Source organism: Mus caroli, chromosome 14 (genome assembly GCF_900094665.2).
Source record: "Mus caroli chromosome 14, CAROLI_EIJ_v1.1, whole genome shotgun sequence".
Classification (NCBI taxonomy): domain Eukaryota; kingdom Metazoa; phylum Chordata; class Mammalia; order Rodentia; family Muridae; genus Mus; species Mus caroli.
The window spans coordinates 42,761,148-42,776,415 of record NC_034583.1 but is presented as its reverse complement, the minus strand read 5'-3'; the positions used below and the strand labels follow the sequence as shown (position 1 = coordinate 42,776,415).

At 44.0% G+C, this 15,268-nt stretch overlaps 1 protein-coding gene across 3 annotated transcripts; it reads right to left on the bottom strand.

Annotated features, from left to right (window-relative positions):
* Positions 1-2: 2 nt before the first annotated feature.
* Parp2 (poly(ADP-ribose) polymerase 2) lies at positions 3-14,046 on the bottom strand. Of its 3 annotated transcripts, none has more exons than XM_029469340.1 (17): positions 13,975-14,041; positions 11,838-11,978; positions 11,482-11,552; positions 10,342-10,392; positions 7,085-7,181; positions 6,617-6,692; positions 5,801-5,903; positions 4,974-5,124; positions 4,626-4,764; positions 2,823-2,886; positions 2,608-2,742; positions 2,259-2,386; positions 2,005-2,104; positions 1,479-1,577; positions 1,136-1,260; positions 915-1,020; positions 3-155 (listed from the first exon to the last, which is right to left on the bottom strand). In XM_029469340.1, the coding sequence occupies exons 1-17, from the start codon at positions 14,012-14,014 to the stop codon at positions 93-95; spliced, it is 1,689 nt and encodes a 562-aa protein (XP_029325200.1). In that variant the 5' UTR covers positions 14,015-14,041; the 3' UTR covers positions 3-92. The 3 variants fall into 3 exon arrangements, with proteins under 3 accessions (XP_029325200.1, XP_029325201.1, XP_021037426.1); XM_029469341.1 differs by having other exon boundaries at positions 141-188; XM_021181767.2 differs by lacking the exon at positions 3-155 and having other exon boundaries at positions 755-1,020; positions 13,975-14,046.
* Between the last annotated feature and the right edge of the window lie 1,222 nt (positions 14,047-15,268).

Below are 15,268 nucleotides of genomic sequence, written 5' to 3'. Positions count from 1 at the left end.
ACAGATTGTAGTCTAGGTAGTTCAACAATGGCTCTCTTCCAATGGAAAGGCTAAGAACCCAGTGGTTGCTCAGTCCATGATGGCTGGATGTCTCAGATAGTTTCAATCTGGTTCTGGAGTCCCAGGGAATGCCTAGATTGCTGCTGGTCTTCAGTCTACACGAGAGTTCCAAAGAAGCAGGCCAAAGACTGCCTCAATAACAGGATAGATGAACTTATTACAACATCTAAGGGCAAGCAGGCAAAAAGTAAAAGCTTCCTTCTTCCGTGGTCTTCATGGGGCTGCTACCAGGCCCAGATTTAGAGTGGCTCTTCCCACCTCAGATGATGCGATCAAGAAAATCCCTCAGAGGCATGCCCAGGTGCTTGGGTTTTAAGATTTCCGATGGAGTTAGGGTTCCCAGGATTAACCATCACAGGACCCTGTAACTCCAGCTCCAGGGGCTCCAGCTGTCTCAGCTGGCATCTGCACTTGTGTACATACCTACACACAGATACTTCAGACACATACACATACATTCTTAAAAATAAATCTTCAAAAAGCTGAGTGTGGCTGCACTATCTGTAACCCTAGCATTTTGGAGTGCAAAGGATTGGATTGCTGAGACTTGGTGAGGCTCTCCTGAGCAGAGTCCTCTCTCAAGGAGACAGTGTGAAGAAGGCTAGTGCACACAAAATCTTTCTCTGGCCTCCATGTCTGCACACAGGCACAAAGAAAAGTGCCAAGGAGAAGTAAAACCCAAAGAAGCCAAAGACAGATTTATACTATTTTATTAAACAAAATATCAAAAAGTTCAAGAACATAATATTGCTTGGTTTTTGTTTGAAGATTATAATCTCTCTGGCTTGTCTGATCAACATTCACCATAGCTGCAGGAAGTTAAATTGAATCTTTAGAAGGTATTGCATACGGACCTGGTTGGGGCTATAAACAATAAACTCATTGTAGTTGAGGGTGTACCCCTCTGGATTGAGAATTCCTGTGTCACTTGCTGGTCCTAACGGCACTGTACTCCCATTCCTGCCAAACGAAAGAAAATATGTCAAAGTCAGCATTTTGTCCAGAGTTGAAATAGACAGTAAATTCTTAACAACTAGAAAGAAGTCTTCCAGCAGCCTTAGCTCGGGGTACTTACAGGGTGATGAAGTGGGCAGGGCTGGGAGCCATCTTTCCCATCCCCTTGGTGCTATGCTTGCCCTGAAGCAATCCTTCTGCTTTAGGATTGGCCTCCAGTAGTTCATTACACTGACCTAGAGCTACCTGCAAAGCAAAAGATCCCTGAATGCCTATACCTAGTCAAGAACTAGGTGATTCTAAAGTCACCCTGATTTGTATTTTATTCCCTTGCTTTAGCAGAAGAGTCTAATGCAATGTGAATCCAATTCCAGGTGAATTTCTTGAATCCAAAGTCAAATTTTACCAGTGCAAAATCTGAGTTAACAGTAAATTAGAGATCATAGCTGTGTCCCCTGCCTTACCTCTGACAGAAGAAGCAATCCTGTATTCTTTAGGCGAGAGGCAAAGCAGTAATTGGCACTTTTGGAGGACATGTCAGCAAAGTAGATTCCTTTTCCAAACTGAAATAGATCAACAAAAATGAAGTTCAGCTGCCTAATGCAGTTTTTGAGAAGGTCCTGGTATGTTGCATGCCTTTATCCCCTGCACTCAGAGGGCAGAGGCAGGCAGATCTCTGAATTTGAGTCCAGCCTGGTCTACATAGCAAGTTGCAGACTTGCTACATAGTGAGACCCTGTCTCAAAACAAAACCAAACAAACAGACAAAAGAGAAAAAAAAAATCTATGATGAGGAAGACAGCACTGGCCATGAGGCTCTGCTCTCATAACACAGCAAAGTTCCTCCCACACTGTCTTTTCCAAGTCAGCTCATGAGACAACAAAAACAGCCACAGATGTTTGTCTTTTTAGAATTTAAAGAGGGACACAGTAAAAAAAAGTCATCATTGTATGTTTTTTCTCTGGGCTCCTCGCCTTCAGTCTACTTACCATATAACCTGTGATGGGAGCCTCAGGTGGGGCAACTCTAAGCCCGTGGCTCAGGATCCCCACCCAGTTACTCAGCCTGGATCCATGCCAGAGCAGCATCCTAAGAAAGAGCCATTAGTTTCCTCTTTTTCTGCAAACATCAATCGCAAATACAAAAAATAACCCAACACAACAGCTGCCTCTGCCAGCCTCCAAGCTCCTTCCCTGTATTTCAGTCAAGGAAATGTCTACTCAACCCAGAGCTGGACCCACACCTATTAGGAAGGTCCTCCCTGAAGGCCTCTTTCTCCCCTTCCTTCTCTACTTCGAAAACATCCAGCAAGGTCATAGTATAGTCCTTGTGTGTAGGAGCATGGGTAGACTGTAGGTACTGAGAAATCACCTGTAGAAAAGAATTAAGAACAGCAAATGTGGGCCTTGTAAGAGACTGGAATGAGCTGCAGGATGCAGGGCTTCCTGACGCTGGCAGAACTTTCTGTCCCCAGACAGCCTCACAATGAGTTAGAAAGAGTTCTACATTCCCAAACTCCTGGTAAGCACAGGGGTGGGAAGGATGAGTTTTACTGGAGTGAGAATGTGAAGATAAATGACTGTTTTTATTACCTTAAACTCGTTACTTTCATGGTCCAGAGGACGCAAAGCACAGTGTAGGTTTCTATAGTGTTGGTCCAGTGGGTGTTCTAGGCCTTGGCGCTCTGACTTCACCAGTTTAAGGGCAATTTCAATGTCTCCCAGTGCCTAAGAAAATGAAATAAAGAATCAATGTGAAGGAACTCGGAAGAAGAGGCTGAAACCTTCCAGATGCACTCAGAGCTCACCTCTAGCAGTTTTACTTTGTCTGACAGTTCCTTCTCTGTCCGGATTACTGGGGGGATGGAGAGTCTAAGGACAGAAATACAACCACAGTGAGCAGTCAGATCTGAAGATACGAGATGCATGGCTAAAAAATAGGTCCTTTGGGAAACTGAGAGTTTTCTTCTTACTAAAAAGAAAAGGATGGCCAGGTGTTGGTGGCACAAGCCTTTAATCCCAGCACTCGGGAGGCAGAGGCAGGCGGATGGATTTCTGAGATCGAGGCCAGCCTGGTCTACAGAGTGAGTTCTAGGACAGCCAGGATTACAGAGAAACCCTGTCTTGACCTCCGCCCCCCCCCCAAAAAAAAAAAAAAAAGAAAAGAAAAGAAAAGGAAAGAGCTGGTCCTGGTGGTGTACACCTTTCAGGAGGAAGGGTGGGAGGATCTATAAGAGTTGAGTTCAAGACATCCAGGAATACACAGAGAAATTTTGTCTCAAAACAAACAAACAAGTAAACAAATAAAAAAAAACTTAAAAAGGAAAGAAAAGAAAGAAACAAAAATAAGATTTCCTATTTGAAAGAGGGAGACCTGTGAAGACTTCAAAGCCCAAGCATATAAAGGGATATTAAATGCACATTCTGGATAGGATAAAACAAACTATTTAGATTTTCATGTTATGTTAGAGACTAGAGTAGAAATCTCTTTATGGGATCCTTATTAAAAATAAGCTACATTGGGCTGGAGAGATGGCTCAGCAGTTAAGAGTACTAACTGCTCTTCATGAGGTCCTGAGTTCAATTCTCAGCAATCACATGGTGGCTCACAACCATCTGTAATGGGATCTGATGCCCTCTTCTGATGTGTCTGAACACAGCTATCGTGTGCTCATATACATAAAATATATAAATAAATCTTTAAAAAAAAAAGCTACATTGACATCAATAAGGAAGTTTGAATACAATCTAGAAGAGGTAAGTCCTTTGAGCATTCGGGGCTATTTTAAATGGAACAATGAAAACCAGTATGACAAATGGACTGAGTGAGGCTACAGCTCTGAGGGAGAGTGCTCGGGTAACATGCACAAGGCCTAGGTTCAATCCCCAGGACCCCCCACACACACATAAAGGGCAGAAATGTGTTTTCTTCATTTAATACCAATCATTTACATTCAGAAAAGTGGTATTTGTGTGACTACATTCCCCTATAAAGAACAGAAGCGATGAGGTTTGCAAGGTGTTTCACACAGTGGCTAGATATAGACTTTTCATGTTTTTGCATTTTAAGGTTTTTTTTTAATTTTATTTTATTTTGTGGGGCCAGGGGTCCATTCTCTCTTGAGTTGGTAACTTTCACTTGGACAAGAATATGGTTATAAGTTGGAAAATTGGGGCTGGAGAGATGGATAAGCAGGTAAGAGCACTGACTGCTCTTCCGAAGGTCCTGAGTTCAAATCCCTAGGACCACATGGTGGCTCACAACCATCCGTAATGAGATCTGACTCCCTTTTCTGGAGTGTCTGAAGATAGCTACAGGGTACTATTAACTAAATAAATCTTAAAAAAATAAGTTGGGAAATTATGTCCCATATTTCTTTTATTTTAAAATTTTCCTTGAGATAAGAGTCAAGGCTGGCCTTAAACTCATGAGGCAGCCTCTCCTGCCTCCTGAGTGCTGCTATCCCTTATTCTAAGCTAGCTACAAATCACACTGGATCCAGTTCTATTTAAGGTGACAAATACAAGTTTAAGAGGACCATAGCCTCTGCGGCTGCTTAGGGCATAAAAGGTGAGTAGAAGAGCAGGATAAAGAGACAGCACAACCTTACCCAAAGTCATGAGGGATCCTGGTGTAGAATTCATTGCACGCTTCAACAAGCGCTCGCCCGTGCTGGCCAGCACGGATGCAATCCTCAATCTTCTTGAGAGACTGGTAACCGGCCTTGATTTGCGCCACTGTCAGCTTTCCTGGAGGCCCAGGCAGAGATCAGACTCCAAACCAGAGTCCCATCCCTGTAAACTGCATATCGCTGCCCAGTAACGATGCAATTCCTTTAAACCCCCGTCCCCCTCAATCCCGTTTCCCTCACGTAGGATTTTGAGTAAACCTTAGCTATCGATGAGACTGCTCATGCAGAGACAGGACCCTGAGGGGCTGCACAGAGTCTGAGTCCTACCAAGCGGGGCTCTCTTGGTGTCATACTTCATCTCAATCATCATTTCTTCCATGGTCTGCACGTTACAGATCAAGTTTAGCAGCTCCTGGACTCGAAGATCCAGCTGAGACTCAGGCTTCAAAGTTTCCTCTTGTTTTGTTTTACTTTCATCCTGTAGCAAAATAAACACCACTTCTAACATCTGTAGGGCACAGCTCTACTGTGGTCCTGTGTTTGAATGCTGGTATGTTTCCATTAGGAGTCTAGTTAAGCGTAGCCAATGTGATTTCCACCCTGACTTGCTAGTGCTCCCTCACAGTGAAGCACTTGAGGAAGAACAAAAGGCCTTTCAGCAATGTCTTTAAGTATGTAAACACAGCACTCACACCCCTGACCTGATCATATTAATACAAGTTTCTTAATTTCCAGATCTAAGAGTTTTTAGGTAGCTTCTCAGCATCCTGGAAACCCATTTATCAAAATTATTTTTCTTTCTTTTTGTGATTCTTGGTTTTGAACCCAGGGCCTCGTGCATGCTGGGCAAACATTCCACTTCAGCCCCTGCACTTCCAGTCCTTGACAGTGATGAAGCTAGCTTTAAACAGCTCCTCAGTTTGGTCATTTATCCATCTTCTTTTGGTCAGTAACACTGAACTTCTAGAAGCAGACCTTGGATTTCGAAAGAATTCTAGTACATAACAGAGAAGACCAGACTCTGTGATCAAAGACGAGGGAGAGTTCTCTCTGAGGTGGGAAGGAGCAGTGACTCCTAATATCCCAGCCTCTTCTGGTCTCAGGCTGATCTCCAGTGCCTGGTTAGCGCCCCCTGACTCAGTCAGCATACATACCTGCGTGCTGGCAGCATAGTCCATCTGTAACATGTCGTATTTTCCAGGTACTTTTTCAAAGTTCTCACGATCCTCCCAATTGTTTTTAGTTTTGTCAAGGAATCTGTGGAGCCCAAGGTAGTGGGAAAATCAGACGAGTCAAGGTTCATTGCCAGAGGGAGGCGTGCAGCAATTCCCTAACATAGTTTCTCAACAATTTATGTCCCTCACTGCTCAGGCCCACCTCAGGGTTCCCTAGTGTGAACTGTAACTCAGGACATTGAATGAACAGAAACACAGGAACAAGGAAGTCATGTAAAATGGGGAGTAAAGGCTTCCCAGAGGTCCCTAGAGACAGAAGCCATGGATGCATAGAACAGGTAGATAAGCAATGCTTGTCCAAAAGAGACATGTTTCTAGACTCTAGGTCTGTCCTCAAAATCAGGGCTACACAGAGAAACCCTGTCTTGAAACACTAGAAAAAAAAAAAGGAAAAAGAAAAAAAATATTTTTCTGGTCAACTTCTAGGATGATTTAAACACTGGCTGAAGATACAATTTAATGTTCTAGTCACAGGGAGTGAGAGTAGAAATGAATTAACTTTTATGCCAAATCATCTTTACGTGAAACATTTCAACAAGAGCGATCCAAGAAGGGTATGTTTTTAAACTCATTTTTTTTTTTTTTTTTTTTTTTTTTTTNCCTGGCTGTCCTGGAACTCACGCTGTAGACCAGGCTGGCCTCGAACTCAGAAATCCGCCTGCCTCTGCCTCCCAAGTGCTGGGATTAAAGGCGTGCACCACCACCGCCCGGCTTAAACTCATTTTTAGCACTTACTTTTTCTGAAATATTTCTTTTGCTTTGTTGAGGTCACCAGAACAAGTCACCAAGCTGTGCTGCCCCGTCTTTCCAACTGCAAAGTAAATGCACACATAGGAGGGTTCCTTGCCCTAGACCCCGAGTGTAGCTCTCCAATAGTAACGAGCCATCTCTCTATGGCTCATCTCATCTCTGCTTACTATCTGACTAATAGGCAGGAAAGAGGAGAGAAAGGTGAAAGGGCTTAGGCAAGCGATCATGCTGATACTAATTACTGCTAAGTGTCACAGCCTATATATAAACAGTACTGTCAGTCCAGTACAGGGGTCGTCTCAGCCTCGCCAAGCATCCCAATGTGGACGCCTGACACTCCTCAACCTCAAAAGCCCATGTGCATTCCTGAGCCACCCGGAGACTTAAACCCACTCACTGCATAGCCTCTGTGATTCTGAACAACAACTCATCAATCCATCAGAAAGCCTTTACCTCGGCCCCACCTCATCCAAACACTGAAGTTCTTCTGGGCATCATCTTCTAACAGCTGAATAAGGTAGTACTTGTTGTTGTTGAACTGGAGATTGGTCTGTGACAAGTGGGATGACAATAACATAAGAGGAGTTAGCTTTACAACTGGAGGCCACACAAACCACCGTGTTTCCTTTGTTACAGCTGTACAGGAATTGCCACAGTGAAAGCATAGCATGATGAAACAAATCGATCTTGAGAGAATAAGGATATAAGCAGAAACCTAACATTTCATTCTGGGAATTAAAGTGGGACCTTGGGAGCTTCCTGAAACCCATTACCCCCCACACACCTATGGTCACTTGATCTTTGACAAGGGAGCTAAAACCATCCAGTGAAACCCACTACCCAACCCTGACATCCTACATTAATGGGATCCTCTCAATGGCTCCCTCCATAGACATATTTTGTTGGGAGTGACCCTGTTTGAATGTTAATTGCCTTGTCAGCCATAAGTGCTTATTTACAAAGTCTTGGCCTTAGTGGGAAAGTATTAGCATAGTTGAGATTTCTGTGGGAAAAGTTGAGGCCTCTGTAGGAAAGCACTACCCCCAGTTAAGAACAAATAGCTATAGATCTTGTGGACAGGTACCTACCAACCCATTCTGTTCTGTTTCTCCTGCTGAACTTTTTACCTAGCCAATATCCTGCTTTTGGGAACTGCTGCGTTCTCCCAGAAACAAAGCGATTCTGCATCATCCCCCTCCCCATACCCTGCTTCTGTGGGCATAAAACCTGCCTGGGAACAATAAAAATTTGACAGCTTGATCAATCAGACTTGCTGTATGTCCTTGTGTTTCTCACCTCTCATTCTCTCCACAGGTGGTTCCCCAGACCCTGTTCGACTGTCCCACAGGCCGGGACAATTTTTCACTCTACATTATTAAGACAGGGTTTCTCACTGAGCCTGGAGCTCACAGGCAAGCCCATGTGTTCTCCTGTCTCTGTCTCCTTGCAGCTAGGAATACAGGTATGAGCCACTGAACTCAGCTTTTTATTTAGGTGTTAGGGATCCAAACTGAGGTCCTCAGGCGTATACTCCAAGAGTTAGTGTCTCAGCCAGCTCCCTGGCACAGCTTAGGATAGTTTAGGTATAAATAATACAACAGAAGCCGGGCGGTGGTGGCGCACGCCTTTAATCCCAGCACTCGGGAGGCAGAGGCAGACAGATTTCTGAGTTCGAGGTCAGCCTGGTCTACAAAGTGAGTTCCAGGGTAGCCAGGGTTATACAGAGAAACCCTGTCTTGAAAAAAAAAACAAAACCAAAAAACCCAAAAAAAACCCAAAAAAAACCCAAAAAAAACAAAAACCAACAACAGAATACTAGTGAGCTGTAAAAATGACATATTTAGATCAATAAATGGAAGTGTGTGGTTGGTGAGAAAGCTCAGTCAGTAAAGTACTTGCTGAACAACCATAAGGCCTGAGTTCCCAATCCCCAAAACCCACGTGAGAAACTGAACATGGCAATGCACATTTGGAATCCCAGCACTGAGCGGCAGAAACATGGATTCCTGGAGCCTGCCCACTGGCGGGCCAGCCTAACCTATTAAGAGAGCAGGTTAGCAAAAGCACTTTCCATGACAACCACAACAACAAAATCAAAACTAGTTAGTGGAACCTGATGAACAACACCTGAAGTTGACCTTTGGCCTCTCTATATAAGCCTATATCTGCACTCACAAGCACAAAAGTAGATAAATTCAAATGAGTCATATCCAGGAAATACATTAACAAAGAAAATATCTATTCAAAACTATGTGTGTATATGAGAGAGAGAGAATACAAAGACACACACACACATACACACACACACACACAGAGAGAGAGAGAGAGAGAGAGAGAGAGAGAGAAGACAAGAAGACGAGAAGACGAGGGGCCTTAGAGATGTCTCAGTGGTTTAGAACACTGGCTGCTCTTCCAGAGGACTGGGATTCAATTCCCAGCACCCACATGGCAGCTCACAAATGTCTGTAACTCCAGTTCTAGGAGATCTGACACCCTCACACAGACATACTTGTAGGCAAAACACCAATGTACATAAAATAAAAATGAATCATTAAAAAAAGATTGGTTAGGGATCCAGCTCTGGGTAGAGCTTTGCTTGGCAAGCACAAGGTGCTGGGTTTGGTCTCTCAAACTGGGAGAAAAAAAAGAAAGAAACAGAAAATTGTGGTGCACACACTTATAATTCTAATTCTCAGGAGGCTGAGGCAGCAGAATTACTGTCAGTCTGAGGGCCAGCCTGGTCTACAGAGTGACTGCCAGGCTAGTAAGGGCAACATAGCAACACACACATGCACATGCAAAGATAAGGGGTGGGGGTTGGGGACTCCACACCAGGCACACACAACAATACTACTTTTTAAAATATAAATAAAACAGCTGGGCGTGGTGGTGCACACCTTTAATCCCAGCACTCGGGAGGCAGAGGCAGGCGGATTTCTGAGTTTGAGGCCAGCCGGGTCTACAGAGTGTGTTCCAGGACAGCCAAGGCTACACAGAGAAACCCTGTCTCGAAAAACAAAAATATATATAAATAAAACTATCTACATATATTTAAAATGTCAGCTTGAACTGGGTTAGACAGCTGTGCCCCTACAATCTCAGTCCTATAGATATGGAAACAGGAAGACTGCAAGTTCAAGGCCTGCCTGGGCTACAAAGAGAGTACCTGTCACAAATATACAGAGATCCCCACAAAACAAACAACAGTCTTCACCATGGGCAAAAAGTAGATCATAATATAATCAAAAGCCAATGTCAATTTTGGAAAGACATGAGCTGATTATATAATAAGGAAATTCTAATAACCTGGACTAGCTGGGGGCTCAATGGGTAAAGGCACTCCCTGCCAAGCCCTGCTAATCCTGAGTTCATCACAGAGACAGAAAGAGAACAGCATCTTTTCTTCCCCCCACCCCCCTTGTCCCTTTTTTGTTTTTTTGAGACAGGGTCTCACTTTGTAGCCCTGGCTGTCCTGGAACTCATTATGTAGACCAGGCTGGCCTTGAACTCACAGAGAACTGCTTGCCTCTGCCTCCCAAGTAATTGGATTAAAGGTGTGTGCCACTACACCAGACTGAGAACTGACTCAAGTTGTCCTTTGTCTTCCACACATAGATACATACAAATTAACTAAACAGATATAATTTTCAAAAGGAAAAAAAAATAGAAAAGAAAGAAATTCCCCCAATTAGAATGACTTATCTTCTTACTTGATTTAGCATGACATCATAGACATCATCTCCTTCACAGTACACATGAGCCTGCGAAGAGAGAACACATAGCGTCAGTGCACTCAGTCTTAGGCTCCAAGTGAGACTTTTCACCCCTAATGCTTTGAGGCTTGCTCTCCAGCACCTCCAACATTTGTTTTCCAGGCAGAGCAAAGGAAGTGCATGCTCTACATACAGACTACCGTTATTATAACTGAAACACAATAACTACTTCTAATTACAGAGACCTAAGAGTCTACCTCAAAGGTAACCTGCCTATAAGTAGGCTTGCTTCCAGATCCTTCCACCCTCTTTCCCCTTCATCAGTAACTCCTGCCATTCCATGGTAGTCTATCATCAAAATCACACTGTCAACGGGGCAATGGTGACACATGCCTGTAGTCCTAGCATGCAGGGATCTGCAGAGGCAGGCAGATCTCTGAGTTTGAGATGAGTCTGGTCTATGGAGTGAGTTCCGGGAGTCACACAGAGAAACCCTGTCTCAAAACCAAACCAAACCCAACACAACACAAACCAAAACCCCACACAGTCCTCCCTTAACAATCCTAACATTTGCTGGGTGAAGAAGGAAATATACTGTGGAAAGCTAATAGCAGGCCCTGTAGTAATTATGTTACTATTCTGTGAATTTCTTTACATTTTTAAAAAGTAAATCTATTCATTTTTAAATTTTACATGTGAGTGTTTTACGTGTGTGTGTGTGTGTGTGTGTGTGTGTGTGTGTGTGTGTGTGTGTGTGTNGTGTGTGTGTGTGTGTGTGTGTGTGTGTGTGTGTGTGTGTGTGTGTGTGCCACGTGCATGCCTGGTACTGGGGAGGTCAGAAGAGTGCATCCTATCTCCTAGAAATGGAGTGACAGAGGGTTGTAAGTTGCCATGTAAGTGCTGGGAATCAAACCCAGGTCCTCTTGAAGAATAATAAATGCTCTTAACCACTGGATCATTTCTCCAGGCTCAATATTCTGCTAAGCTGAAACCTCACCGCCCCTACTTCTCAACTCTGGAGAAAAGTAATCACTAGCAATATTTTCCGAAGTATTTTTAAACTGAGCACCACCGACATTCTAGACAGGGATCATCATAAGACAAGAAAACTCTGCCTTCCATTCCAGGTGCTTTTACCTTTCCCACCTTGGTTGCACACTCTGGGTCCACAGGGGCTTTGCCCTTTAACAGCAAGGTCTTCACAGAGTCTGAGGGAACACAAACACGCACTGCCGTTACTGATGTGGGAATCAAAAGGGCCGTCTTGGCTACAAAGCTGTCATAATTAACTTTGCCCTTCCCGAGCAGTCCAGGTCTTCTGCCTGGGTTCTAATCCATCTCAAATCTATGAAAATATTCAACAAAGTAGACTGGTACTACAGAATGCCCAGGTGATAGAGAAATTAATTATATCCTGAAGAGGGAAGGAACAAATGTCGCCCCCATTCTTCTGGAGATCCAAGAGTTGTCCCATGTCCTCCCTGGCCCATTACCTTGCTTGTCTTTTGTCCTGTCTGCGTCCTTCCCTCCAGCCATAGGCCCTTTTCTCTGGCACGTGCGCATCTTCTTGCCAGGAGGAGAGTCGTCTTCTGTTGCTTTGTTGCCATTATCAACTTTCTTGGCTTCATTTAGCACTTATGGCAAGAACAATATACCAAGAATTACTGCACTATGAAGATGATCTAACTTTACTGAAACAACACTGAAGCAAAATAAAAACACAGGAAAATTAGATGGCTATGAAGAGGAAAGGCAGCCTCTCCTACCCCCAAGTCAGGATGAAGCCTCTCTGAAGCTGAGAAGCAAGAAATTCAGCCCAATTAACATTCTATGAAGGCTGCCGATGCAGATCTTCAGATATTTTCATGTTAAAATGACACTGAATTGGGCTGTCAGTCTAAATGAATATGACAATGGGCCTGGTTCATTTCTATCCCATTTTATGGGAATCTTAAACAGACCACAAGCATTGTTGACAATGCTGATAACCTAACTCCCTGCACCCCTTATCATCTAGACTTGGACTCTGGAATTCTGTCAGATCTACTCAGGAACTGTGATCTCATTTAAATTCTTTAACAACTCTTTGAACAGCCAAAAATCACAAATCTTACATACATGTTTATTCTAAAGACAGTGAAGGGTGATTTTTCTTTGAGAAGCCCACACCCATGTTCTGTGGCATCTCTCTTCCCAGGCACTTCGTTTCTTTTAACCCTTGTGCTTAAAACATATATTGACATCTCCTGTAATTAACTTCCAACTTTGGTTCATCTTGCAAACTCCTGAAAATCATTTCTACTTTAAAGGCAAGAATACTAGGTTTGCCTGAGTGGAGGTCTCTGAAAAACTTAGGTTGCTGTCAGAGACAGCAGAGTTGTCTCTGCCCTTGACTGTTAACAAACGTAAAAACCAAAACAAACGAAGAAACAAAACCCCAAAGGTTACTGTTTCCTTTTACGTGTATGGGTGTTCTGTCTGTATATGTATGTGTACCACGTGCATGTCTGGTGTACCTAGAGGTCTGGGAGGGTGGTTATGACCTGCCATGTGGGATTTTGGAATCAAACTCAGGCCCTCTGCAAGGGCAACAAGTGGTTTTTAACGTTGAGCTAACTCTCCAGCCTCCTGACAACCCTCCTACCCCCCTGTTTTAAATGACAGGGTCTCTATATAGCCCTGGCTGTCCTGGACCTCACAGAGATCTTCCTGCCTCTGCCTCCCAAGTGCTAGCATTAAAGGTGTAGGCCAACATACCACCAGGCTCTCATAATTTCCTTTAAAGAAAGAACTTAAAGTAGCTGGAGAGGTGGGTCAGTGATGAAGAAGCTGCCTGATTCTTCCCCAGGATCTGGGTTTAAGTTCCATCTCTCATATGGCAGACCACAACTGTCAGTAACTCTAGTACCAGGGGGGTCCAACACTTCCAGGCACATACATGGTGCATATATATATATATATATATATATGCAGATAAAATACATAAAGATTAAATAATTTTTAAAGAAATAATTCAACATGCTCTTTTGAACATAAATAAATACCTTGCACACCACTCACTGAGCAATACTGCCTAAATTGCTATCCTGATGGGATATTAATAATAGGATAAAATAAGTTTACATAGATGTTTACAGTTCATTACATGGGTCTCATAGTTTTTGGTCTCTAATACCTTCCTTCAAACTAGACCACTTCATCACGGTCATCAGTAAAGTGTTCTACGGTCTGGACTGACCAACTTGCTGCCAGCGTTGCTATTTGGAGCTTTAGAACCTGTAAATTCATTGAACTTCAGCTGCCCGAAATATAAAACCGAGACCACAGACACAGTATACAGTCTACAGACAACAATTCTAAGATTCGAATTTTACTTTCTGAAATCGGATGTATCTTAAAAGGTTGACGTAAGTAGCTAATTACTTTACTGTAAGCGCTAATCCGTTCGCGATGCTAGGTCAATAAGGAAGACTTTTGAAATATAGAATGACATAATCTATTAACAGCACTTGGCACTTAAGTTTGCAGTTACTGGTCCACACGCCTCTTTGGACTGAAGTGTAATATGAAAAAGCGAGAGGCTCCCTGTGACACTGGGCCGAGCATTCTGCCTGCGGACTGAGTTCCCACCTCGCCTTCCAGAGCCCGATCTCTGCCGCCGCGGCGCCATCGCTCTTGAAGGACGACGTCATCATCCCTTGCCCGGATGCGCGGGCTTCTTGTCTGGCACTGGAGCCTGGGATAGAGCACATGCAAATTACGCGCTGTGCTTTGTGGGAAATCACCCTAAACGTAAAATTTATTCCTCTTTCGAGCCTTATAGTGGCGGCCGGTCTCCACCCTCCAAGTGGGCGGAGGAAGCTCATCAGCGGGGCCACGTGCTGAGTGCTCGTCACTCTTCGGCCCCTGGGAAGGTCTGAGACTGGGGCCTCCCGCGGCCCTAACCGGGCTCTCCCCGAGCGGGGAGGTGAGTTCCCAGAGAGCAGGGCTCTACGCGTGGGCAGACTGGGCAGGAGAAGCCCCGAGTCGGGGCGGATGCCTCCCTCGCCGGAGCTTGGAACAGACTCACGGCCAGCAGTGCGAGTTCAATGGCTGAGGTGAGGCACCTCCCGGGCCTCATAACCCAATTCAGACTACTCTCCCCCGCCCTCTTTTTTTGATCAAGATCCTTGGTTTTTGGAGTATTGACTCGAAAGGGTTTTATATACTTACTCTGTGCCTCACCATTCAGTCATTCATTTTGAACAGTTGTGACTGTGTATTGACCACAACCCTCTACTATAAAAAGACCAAGTTTGAGAGTTGTTCAAATATGGATTAAACCATAAAAATATAGAAGGGACAACATTTAGTGAAACATGATATGAACCCCCTCCCATTGTTGGATTTTTGGGGCTATACTTTAGCTATTTGTCTAGCAAAAATAAACGTAGTTCATACCTTCATGTAACTTGTTATTGGGAGAATATATATGTAGACTTATTACAAAACCAAAAAATGAACCTGTAACTGTAATAAGTACTCAGGAAAAGCATATAGTATCATAATAGAGAAACAGGCTGGGAATTCCTCACGAAGTAAATGAACAGAGTTGAGCTACAGCGAAGAACACTGAGAAAGGAGAAGCAATTGAGATAGAAGTGGAATAGGGCTCATACCAAGCCCAGCTTTTCTTACGAAGGCCAGAAGCTGTGACTTGACTAGTGTGTGGATGCCTCAGATCGATTAATGACCAAAACTGAAAAATAAAACTCTATCATTTCCCGTCCCTCGTCTCCTCCAGGTCTCCATCCAACTAACTCCATGTCCTCTTGAGCTCTCTTTAGCCGGGCATGGTGGCGCATGCCTTTAATCCCAGCACTCGGGAGGCAGAGGCAGGCGGATTTCTGAGTTCGAGGCCAGCCTGGTCTACAAAGTGAGTTCC